The sequence below is a fragment of the Solanum tuberosum genome, unplaced genomic scaffold, assembly GCF_000226075.1.
Source record: "Solanum tuberosum cultivar DM 1-3 516 R44 unplaced genomic scaffold, SolTub_3.0 scf00078, whole genome shotgun sequence".
Lineage (NCBI taxonomy): Eukaryota > Viridiplantae > Streptophyta > Magnoliopsida > Solanales > Solanaceae > Solanum > Solanum tuberosum.
Genome location: NW_006239005.1, coordinates 430,673 through 441,760, shown reverse-complemented (window position 1 = coordinate 441,760; position 11,088 = coordinate 430,673). Strand labels below are relative to the sequence as shown.

The window sequence follows — 11,088 nt, the reverse complement described above, 5'->3', positions numbered from 1 at the left end:
AATTAGGGTATTTATCATCCTTCTTACTGCAAATCTTACACAAAGATTTTCACTTTTCTTGATTTTCAGATTAGTTTTCTTAAACAATGGCTTAAGTGATTAGCTAAACAGATTAAGCTTGTTTGTCCTTTTCTGACCCTTTTCAGGGTTTTTGGTTCTTGATTCATATATATAGAAAAGAACAGATTTTTTTTGGTTACCTCTCTCACAAAAATCATTCTTCTTCCCCATACCTTATCCCTCTAATCTCTTTCTCTTATGTTCATCTGTTAAAGTTCCAATCTTTTGAGTTCTCTTGGACTTTGCAGAGAAAGAGGGAGAGAGAGATACAGAGAGAGGTCTAAATGGAAGGTGTTTTACAAACAAGAGGGCTTCTTTCTTTGCCTTCTAAACCCAAAATCAAGGCTTTTTACCCATTGCCTCAAGGGGGTCTAAGGAACAGATTCAATTCTTTAAGTAGTTTAAAGCCTAATCCTCTTAATGGGGTTTCTTTATCTTCAAATGGGTTTCAAAAAGTTCAAGGCTTTGACACAAAGCCTCAGTTGTTTGGCCAAAAGAAGAGGTGTTTTCCAATATGCAAAGCTGAGGCTGCTGCTGCTGCTGGTGCAGCTGATGGACAGCCACTTTTTGTTGAAAAGGAGCAACCTAAGTTTATGGGGATTGAACTTGTGACCCTTAAGAAAATTATACCACTTGGGGCGATGTTCTTTTGTATTCTGTTTAATTATACAATCCTTAGGGATACTAAGGATGTGTTGGTTGTAACAGCTAAAGGGTCCAGTGCTGAGATTATCCCTTTCTTGAAAACTTGGGTGAATTTGCCTATGGCTATTGGATTCATGCTTTTGTACACAAAGTTGGCTAATGTGTTGTCAAAGGAGGCTCTTTTTTATACTGTTATACTTCCTTTTATTGCATTCTTTGGGGCGTTTGGTTTTGTTTTGTATCCTCTTAGCAATTACTTTCACCCTACAGCTTTTGCTGATAAGCTTCTCAATACCCTTGGTCCAAGATTTCTTGGACCAATTGCTATTCTGAGGATCTGGAGTTTCTGCTTGTTCTATGTCATGGCTGAGCTTTGGGGAAGTGTGGTGGTTTCAGTACTCTTTTGGGGATTTGCTAATCAGGTAAATTTGTGTCCATGAATATATTTTGTACATTAATAACCATTTTTTGGATGCATAGTCTTGTTGTGTGGATAATATGTTTAGTTAGATTCTGATATTATCTAGTATTTGCACATTACCTCTTTGTTTCTGGATGGTTGCTGCTGCAATTTTGCGAGGTAAAATCGATCTCTTTATAGCAGGACCAGTCTGATATTCATGTGGTACCAGAGCCTGCCTTCTTGGTGTTCTTTTATAGCATAAGGGTGAAATTCTCTAATATAAGCTATAATGGTGGATGACTTAGCGAAGAGTTCTGTTTGTGGTGCAGTTGTGCTCACTGAGTCTTGACATATTGGCAGCATCATTTTGGTCTGCTGTTTTCTTAGTTGCAGTTGGTCATACAAATATGTAAACCTTTCATTCTGTTCCCCTGCTGTTATTACCATTCTAACAAATGTTCTGGCTAGTTATAATATGATCATCAACATATCTATATGTCTGTAATCACTACCCTTGAGCTTTGGCCGGGGTAACTTTTAGTGAACGTACCAGTGATTGTTTTGGATGATTTTTTGCAGATCACGACTGTCGATGAGGCTAAGAGATTCTATCCTTTGTTTGGACTTGGAGCGAATGTTGCTCTTATTTTCTCTGGTCGCACAGTGAAGTACTTTTCTAGCTTGAGAAGCTCTTTAGGTCCTGGAGTTGATGGTTGGGCCATCTCCCTGAAAGGAATGATGAGCATTGTTGTGATGATGGGTGGGGCAATCTGTTTCTTTTACTGGTGGGTGAATAGAAATGTTGCTCTCCCAACTCGTAGCAAGAAGAAGAAGGTAAATTTGCTAAACCATATGTCATTGCTTTGCAATAGGCAACAGTTACTTCCAAATCAACTAGTTGATGGTAGAATAAACTACTTATCTTTTAGTTTTTCTTATAAAGCACTGTCTCACATTAATTCGTTTCTGAGAAGCAGATGCACACATCTTTGTCCCTCGTCTATCACTTTTACTAAAACGAAGATTTGTTTCTGGTTAAATCTTTTCAAATTATTTATCAATTGTGCTCTTCAGATTTTATACCTAGAGTTTTAAATTAAAGAATCATGTTTACATATTTGCATTATCTGACTGATGTCTTTTGTCAGGTAAAACCTAACATGACCACAATGGAGAGCTTGAAGTTCTTGGTCTCTTCAAAATATATCAGGGATCTTGCCACATTGGTTGTAGCATATGGCATTAGTATCAACCTTGTTGAAGTTACATGGAAGTCAAAGCTCAAAGCTCAGGTGAATTATTACTGACTGCTATTTTTTTCATTATAAGTTTGGAATTCAGATTGTTTCTCATTTTGACATGCTATCTCATACGTTCTCTCTCTGTATCACTAATGTGCAGTTCCCAAGCCCCAATGAATACTCCTCATTCATGGGTGACTTCTCAACTGCTACTGGAATAGCAACTTTCATAATGATGTTGTTAAGTCAATGGATTTTCGACAAGTATGGGTGGGGAGCAGCAGCCAAGATAACACCTACAGTCTTGCTCCTAACCGGAGTTGGTTTCTTCTCCCTGCTTTTGTTTGGTGCCCCTCTAGCACCTACTCTTGCGAAGTTTGGAATGACTCCTCTTCTAGCAGCTGTCTATGTGGGTGCAATGCAGAACATTTTCAGTAAGAGTGCAAAGTATAGTTTGTTTGACCCCTGCAAAGAAATGGCCTACATTCCTTTGGATGAGGACACCAAGGTATAATGATGTACTTGATATATACTTTTAACTTTATGGTATCAGTGCTCTAGAAAGAGCTCTTGGGAGTGCTAATTATATTCGCATCAGTGCAATCATGCCTTCATGTAAGAAATGAAATTTCAAACACGTGTAGCTGAAGCCTTTATGTTAGCGATACATATACATGCTTGGTGATGTATGTCACTGACATGACAATATCTGTTTTAGTTATGTATGACCAGAAAAGTCATAGTATCACTTAACAAGCCAACTGTTTTCTCTGAAAATTAATATGGAGTAATTTCCTGTATCAGGTTAAAGGGAAGGCAGCAATCGATGTTGTCTGCAATCCACTGGGAAAGTCTGGAGGAGCTTTGATACAACAATTCATGATTTTGACTTTTGGTTCACTTGCCAGCTCGACACCCTACCTCGGCGGTGTGCTCTTAGTAATTGTTCTTGCATGGTTGGGAGCAGCCAAGTCTTTGGATGGACAGTTCACTCAATTACGCCAAGAAGAAGATCTTGAGAAGGAAATGGAGAGAGCATCGTTGAAGATCCCTGTCGTGTCTCAAAATGAAAATGGAAATGGTCCTCTCTCAAGTGGGTCATCACTAAATCCCGCTGGAGGTGACTCTACCAACGCTTCATCAGAACCCTCCTCCCCAAGGAGCCTGTAATATCATTATTAAGATCACTTGCAGAACAAGAGGAATAAAAAGCGAACAGAAGATGCGTCAGGTGGTATCTTGGTTGCAGTCCGACTATGAACTGATGTTGTCAAATCTTTGTTGGTTATAGGAATTTGTTTTTAATCAAGAGAAATAAATTTAGATACAAGAGAGGCATGTCACCAAATTAGCCACCCTGCCATCCCAATATTTATTTTATTTCCTGGTAGTTACATTTTTTTCTCAGTTTTGTAGCGCTCCGAATTCTCGTTGAACAACTTTCTTTTGGCAATGTAAGCATGTGTTGTTTCTCCAGAAACTTTGTTCTCTTGGTAATGCTTTTATCCGACTCAAGAATGTTTCATGACACTTTTGTCAAGGAGGTTGTGCATGAGATTAGTGAAGAAGTTTTTCTTTTTTTTCTGCTTCTAACTTGAGTAAAATATTCTCTGGCTCTTGCATCTTCGTTCCAATCTGAAAATCAAGTTAATTCAACAACATACCTAGTGAAATCCCACAAAGTAGGATTTGGGGAGGGTAAAGTGTACACATACCATACCACTACCTCGTGGAGGTAGAGAGACTGTTTTCGAAACATAGTAATAGTTAATAATTCAAAATATTAAAGAAAAGGTGAAAAAAGTTCAGGTTAAAGAAAAATTGTTTGATTCTGTGAATAGTTACACATTCTCATGAAGTTTGGCTATGCACAAACAAAAGCATCCATTTGAATGGTTAGAGATTTCTGAACTTGTCGAAAAGTTTGGTTGGAGGAGTGGTGAGAGTAGGTGGTTTTTTTCTAACTTGTTTGTGAGGATGTTGAATCCCTTTCTAATGGAATACTTGGGGTTGCTTGTGTTGCTTGCTGGTACAGAATTGGCAATGACATCAAGCGATGTGAATATAAAAGAAGAATCTTGTGTGAACTGTGGTGTTTGTTTGTGCCGCTTTGTCATTAGCAAGATGCAATGCAATGTATTTGTGTGATATTCTGCTATGTTTTGCCGTTGAAATCGAGGCAAGTTGATTGGAAAATACTACTTATTTGCACCCAGAGTTCTGAATTGTTAAACATTGAAAAACAGCCTGCTTTCTTGATGTTGATTCATTTGGCTTTAGGTATTGTCTTTCTTTACTCTGCAGGCTGTGGAACTTTGTAATAATTGTTTACTTGGTTCTACACAAGGTTCTCATATGTCATTATCAAAGGAAAATTACATAAATAAATGTAATTATGAAGACAGATTCCAAGTCTCAACTTTATTTGGTTGCAGACAAAGCACTAGTTATTCAATTCCACCTGAAGAAAAAGATTTCCTTCTTCAACATGGCGATTCTTCTTTCATTCCGCTTCCTCCTAGTTCTGGCTGTCTTAATGGTTTTGCTGATTTCTGCTCAATCATTTTCAGATCTTGAACCTTCAGAGGAGCATGAGGAGGTCAAAACCATTTGCAAATTTAAACGCCTCGCAGAAGTTGAAAGAGAGTGCAAGCCTGTTTTATCAGTGTCATCTAAGATGAAGCTTGGAAATGATAAAATATATAGTTTTGCTAAAGACCTCTCTTTTCAGAATGGAGACTGGGTGCAAGAGGCTGGCAGTGCACCGTTGATGCCATTTAATGAGAATGATATGCCAAAGAACTTTTCTGGTATTGGTTCCACTCTGAAACTTGCTTCTTTCTGGTTAATGGGCATGGATTTTAACCGGCAAGCAGATGATGTATTGGGTATCTGTGGCATCTTATCCATCGCAATTACGCGGAACAGGACTCTTTCAGACATGCCACAAAGATGGTCTCCTTGGTTCCATACAAGCCCTGGCTACTCTGATTTGACAATCATCTTTGAAGGACTCTATGTTGAGGAAGCCAATGGAGGAGACCGCCTGATGTGTTTATTAGGGACTACAGTGTCCCCTTTTTCCAAAAGTTCTGTAGATCCTTATGAATGGTCCTCAAAATACAATTGCAGAAAAGTTTTCAGTATTCATTCGTGAAGGATGATAGGATAATGCTTATTCTTCGATACCCTGAGATCTTCACTTTGACTAGTAGAGCAATTCTTGGTGAGTTGAGAAGTCTAAATAAGAAGTCAGATCCTAAATATTTTGACGAGGTCCAAATTTCATCACAGCTGAGCTATGACTCGAAATATCATTTTGTATCTGAGCAACTTGTATCTAGAGCTTGCAATCCATATTCATGTCATGAACTTCCTGATAACAGAATTCAAGTCCACAAAGCGTCACAGTTTTGCAAAGTTCTTCAAAAATTTGGTTCTGAAACATTTGACATTGATGTGGCTTCAGAGTGCCATGACATGAAGCATTGCAAGAATCTAGGACCATTTGTGCATGACTGGGAGATCACTGAAGGCAATAATGCTATGTCCAACAAGTTTAAGCTCTTAATTACAAATTTGCGTTGCTTACCAGAAACCAATTCCCCTAAGACTGCAAAAGTTTCTGCTGTCTTCAGAGCGCTCTCTCCTTCAGAAGATCGCTTCTATTCAGGATCAAGAACCGGTCTTTCTGGAATGACAATATCCGCGGAAGGAATATGGAATTCTTCCACTGGTAACCTCTGCATGGTTGGTTGCATTGGCCTAGAGAATGATGCTGATGGATGTGATTCACGAATCTGCTTGTACTTACCTGGCACATTTTCAATCACTCAGCGAAATGTTCTTTCTGGAACCATCTCTAGCATAAAAGAGACTTATGTTCCTTTACGGTTTAAAAAGGAACTCCGTCCTCTCGACATCTGGAACACGTATCATGATTACTGTAAATCCTACTTATCCTACAGGTTTACAAGAATTGAGATGTTAAGGGCCTTTATGCAGAAAGACAACAGTTACAATTTGGGGATGCTGATTACGAAAATAATCCACAGATTTCCAGGCATTGAATACAATAGAAACTTAACACTCCTTTCTTCTTTATCCGATGAGCTTTCTTTCCAGGTTAAAGCTCTTCCACATGCCATACGGAACAAGACTATCTCCAAAACATTTCTTTCACTCGAGGTCCTCTCATTAGGTCATTTGTTCGGACGTCATTGGCCATTTCGAAGGGAGCATACTTGCCAAGAAGAGGGTAAAGTTCCATCTTTCGTTGCTTATGATGATCAAAATATACTTTTAAATGTCTCAGCACAACTGACTGTTACTGAGAAGTACTTTAGTCACGTTGCAAAAGTCTTCCTCGAGGGACTTTACGATGCATCCAGGGGGGTGATGCATACAGTAGGCTGCAGGGAAATTCATAGCCAAAAGTTTATGGATTGCTTGATCGAAGTTAAGGTGCAGTATTCCTCCAAGACTACTAGGTGGTTGATAAATCCTACTGCCAGTGTATCCATTACTAGTCTGCGGAATCCAGAAGATCAGTTTTATTTCAGTCCAATCAACTTAAAAACAGTACTGATTCCATATAGAGACAACTCCAAGGAGGTCAAGTTTCGCCTGAACTTCGAGGCTTGTTTCCGTATATTTGTTCTTTTAACTTCTGCAGCTTGTTTGTTGAGTCAACTCTATTACGTTGAGCGAAACATAGATGCCACTCCTCTCATTTCTGCTGTTATGTTAGGTATTCAACTTCTTGGTTATGGTGTCCCTTTGGTCATGGATACCCCCATTCTTTTTGCATGGAAGGAATATCTTTATCCACAGAGTCGATCATTGCATACTGGATCGACTAATAAACAGTTCCAATTCATGATGAAACTTCTTCTCTTGATCATTTTTGTGCTTACTCTAAAACTCTTTCAGAAGGTATGGGATTCGCGAAAGATCTCTCCAAAGTCCTTATCTTTGAATCGTAGGCCAAATGATAAAAAGGTTCTCCTGTTTGCCTCGATGATCCATGTGACCGGTTTTGCACTGTTTAATGTGTGTCATAGTATTTTGGCAGGGGAAACAGAGTTGGTTACTCAACTAAACAAGTATTGGGGTATGATTCAAGATTGCTTTTTGCTTCCTCAAATAATTGGTCTCATGGAATGTAAGTTCAAAACTAAGCCTCTGAGTAAAGTTTACTACATTGGGTTCACAGTTGTTAGGTTTGTTCTTCGTGGCTACGACTACCTTAGAGATCCGGTTTTCAGTGTCTACTTTCACACTGAAGACAGGGCTGTAAGTTCCCAGTTTTTGTCAAAATTTGAGAATGTGGGGATGATGATGATCTTGTCATTTCTTGCAATAATATATCACATCCAACAGCAGAACTTCAAGACTAGCATTTAAATGCTGACTGTTTGCTCTTGCTAATGAAACAAATATTGTTTTTCTGCAGTGATGTTGGGTCATACTGTCAATTCCAAGTTGTTTCAAGAATGTTGAATAGATGCCTATGTATCAATTTTGTTTTGTCAAACTCAGCCTTTTCTGTACTATCTTATAGTCTCTATCCTAAGAGATTTTAGTCATGCTTAACATAGTTTATTTTAGGCATATGGACCCTAAGCTTGGCATCAAATTTTAACTTTGACCTCCAATTTTCATATTGCACAAACAGACACTTTAACTATCCAACCTTTAAATAAATAAGCATGCGAGTCTTACCTGGCAAAACGTGTAATGTGCACTTATTCTGCGCGAGTTAGGAGTAATTTTCGAGGCCCACAATGGTAAAAAAAGGTTGAAATGACAACTCTACCCTTAATGAATCCCTTTTATATATATCTTTATATTTCCAAATCAAAATCTCATTTTTTTGTTCCTCCTCTTTCAAACCAAGATTTTTTTCCTTTCTTTAGAACAATTTTTGCTCATATTTAGTGCAAATGGCTTCTAATTTTTTTTTTGTCATTGTGGAAAAAGAGCTATAATGAAGTTTTTCTTGGTCTGCAAACAATCCAGGTCGTTGGTTTCTTGGATGTGAAGATGGCCGGGTATGGTTCAATTTAAGACATCTTTTTTTTTGTTTAAATTTTAGTTCTCAACATTCAATTTTGATAGTGAATTTGTTCTTCTTAAACAGGTTGGATGCAAGTTTTTTAGGTGGTATGAACTTGATTATACTGAACACGCTAGAATTGCATTTTCGGGATTACAAAAGAGGATAAGAAAACATGATGAAGAAAAGGAAAAGATTGGGAGGAAATATCGAGTTTTGTTGATCATTGTAATACTAACTAGGATTTATAGAGAGTTCTTTATGTAGTAGATGTTATGTAGATTGGTTGAAAAAGTTATGTCGGAATCGTTTTGTTTGTAAAGTAGTTTTCTTTATGGGTTAGTGGCTGCCCATATCTATTGTAAGCAATCAAAGTAATTCATTGAAATGCACTATTTTAGAGTTGGCAAGAGTTTGTCTTTCAATATTGGCTTCAATATTAATCACTTTACAACTTACAAGGACATTACTTCAATATACTAGCATGATTCACACACAGAAAATGCACTATTTCATACATGCTTTGCACCTAACATCAAGGCAGTCTAACATCAATCATAACAAACACCAAAAGACTTCACAAAACATAATTTAACATCCATAAAAGTAGGGCACTAGCTTCATAAATAAATCCAAAGATTTGTCTATGCAAACATACATCAAAATAACCCAAAATACATCAAAATGATCAGTAATTGGAATATGCCTTTACAAAACAGTTATCAAAATAAACAAAAACAAAGACCTCCTAGATCAATATTTGTCCACATCACTGACACTTTAAACTCTATGGAACCCACTTTTCCTTGGATTTGCTTCTTTTCCTTTGACAATTGTTGAAGTTGGTTTCCGGTCATTGCATCTTTTTCTTTCCATTTCAAACCAGGTGGCTTGAATCCAAGATCAATATTTGTTCGTGATGGATCTTTAAATGCTACCACAGACCCACTTGAGATAACTCTTTCACTTGATCTTCCTGGTTGCATAATTCATAGGGAATTATTTAGTATACCTAAATAAAGATGTAAGAAAATCAATTAAAGAAGGCAATATACACACGTTAATCAATTGTCTTTCAGATTGTATAGCTGTGTAAACACCAAATCCCACATCTCTTGTTCTTTTTCTTTCAACTAAAGAAGTTGGTGGCCTTCCAACTGAAGAATATTTTGGTCTTATAGTTGAAGTAGATGATGCCCATGCAGTTGAAGAAGATGTTGCCCTTGCATTTGGCTGTTGCTTTTTCCTTCCTTTAACCTTTGAAGAATCTGCACATAAAGAAGAGGCATGTCCAGTGCTAGGCTGCCTCACTGGTGGTTGTGAAGGTTGCCTCACTGGTGGTTGTTGAAAGGGCCTTGCAGGCTGTTGTGTGGGGTGTTGAAAGGGCTGTAAAGACACAAAATTAGAAGTATAAAACTGATTAAAACTTAAAAGAAAGAAAAAATGCTTACCACTGATTTACAAGTTCTTTTGTTATCCCCAACTTGATGGCATTTGAAACATGACATCCTCACTCCATTCTTTGATGCTTTCCCCCACTTCTTTTTCTTGGTTCATCTTTATCTTTTCTTCTACATCTACCTGGTCTTCCATGCATTGGCTTCACTTCAAGAGGCTTAACTGCTGGGTTATTGGTGTCAGACCACATTACCATATTGGAGATGAGTTGTAAATGGTACTTATAAGCACTTAGTGTTTTATTTAAAAATAGATTGGACTGGATTTAGAGTCGCCACTTAATTTTTAAGATAAAATTAAGAAAACTGATCTTTCAAAAGATTAAACAGGAAATCAATTGAAAATATTTAAAGGGGGTTCAGGGTTCTTATTAGCATTTCGGGAAGGGTTTGAAAGCACCTGAAATGCCCACTAAGACGCGATTATCCGACAATTAATTATTTGGTTAATTTTCATCTGACTTAATTTGAGCAATTTTTACGATTTAGGACTGTTCGAAGGGAGAAAAGGGGAAATATTAAGATATACCCAAGTGCAATAGTTTACAAAATTATATATGTATTTGTTTATTTATTTATTGATCAAAGAAAGCGAGTTCTTAATTAGTTAATTGTTTAGAAAATCGGTTCAGAATGGCTATCCTTCGGGAAGTTAAACTGTAGTGATCTTAAGATTAACAACAAGTAATGACAGGTAAACAAATTTAAAATGATAAAGTAAAGAGGAAAATTCGGGCCCGAGTCTGGTTTCCTGTCCGCCGGACCAGTACTTGGGCCTATTTTCGTTTTGGGCTAAAGGCCCAATTTTTACCACCTTTGTACCTGTCCTAGACTAAATTGAATTTTATTTCTTTGAGTCTTAGGCCCATCTTCCACCTGTCCTAAATTCTAACAAGATAACAATAAATAAAATGACAAAGGCTTAGGCCTAGAATAACAAAATACAATTTTTTTAATAAAGAGTGGCCCTTTTAAACCTCTTTTCTCATTTTTCGTATACACCTAGTGTACACCAGTCCATATCGGCTCTGATTCCTGTTCGTCAATTTTTGAGGAACCTGTTCTTTGATTTTATAGCCGGCTGACTCGGATTAAAAAAAGGAATTTGAGCCTTTACGACTCTCTCGTAATGCAAGAGGAACGTGATTGGAGTTCATGGGGAACTCGGGCAGATTTCACATGCAAACACAAATAAAATCATATTAGCACAGGATGAGGAAAACT

General features: G+C 37.5%; 2 protein-coding genes across 2 annotated transcripts; both read left to right on the top strand.

Moving 5' to 3' along the window:
- The first annotated feature begins 222 nt into the window (after positions 1-222).
- On the top strand, positions 223-3,797 carry LOC102605062 (plastidic ATP/ADP-transporter-like). Its single transcript, NM_001287865.1, is given in 5 exon segments — positions 223-1,127; positions 1,688-1,942; positions 2,257-2,400; positions 2,510-2,857; positions 3,154-3,797. Coding segments are annotated over 5 exon segments (1,896 nt in total). The 5' UTR covers positions 223-344; the 3' UTR covers positions 3,520-3,797.
- A 547-nt stretch (positions 3,798-4,344) lies between these two features.
- Positions 4,345-8,576, top strand: LOC107060413 (uncharacterized). Its single transcript, XM_015308349.1, has 6 exons — positions 4,345-4,485; positions 4,630-4,696; positions 4,785-5,419; positions 5,482-7,644; positions 8,332-8,402; positions 8,492-8,576. Exons 1-6 carry the CDS (start codon positions 4,345-4,347, stop codon positions 8,574-8,576), a joined length of 3,162 nt encoding a protein of 1,053 aa, XP_015163835.1.
- Positions 8,577-11,088: the final 2,512 nt, after the last annotated feature.

Coding starts and splice junctions, on each gene's coding strand:
- LOC107060413 (XM_015308349.1), top strand. CDS start 4,345: ATGGAATACTTGGGGTTGCTTGTGTTGCTTGCTGGTACAGAATTGGCA. Junction 7,645..8,331: donor TTCACACTGAAGACAGGGCT/GTAAGTTCCCAG, acceptor TTGTGGAAAAAG/AGCTATAATGAAGTTTTTCT. Junction 8,403..8,491: donor TTGGATGTGAAGATGGCCGG/GTATGGTTCAAT, acceptor CTTCTTAAACAG/GTTGGATGCAAGTTTTTTAG.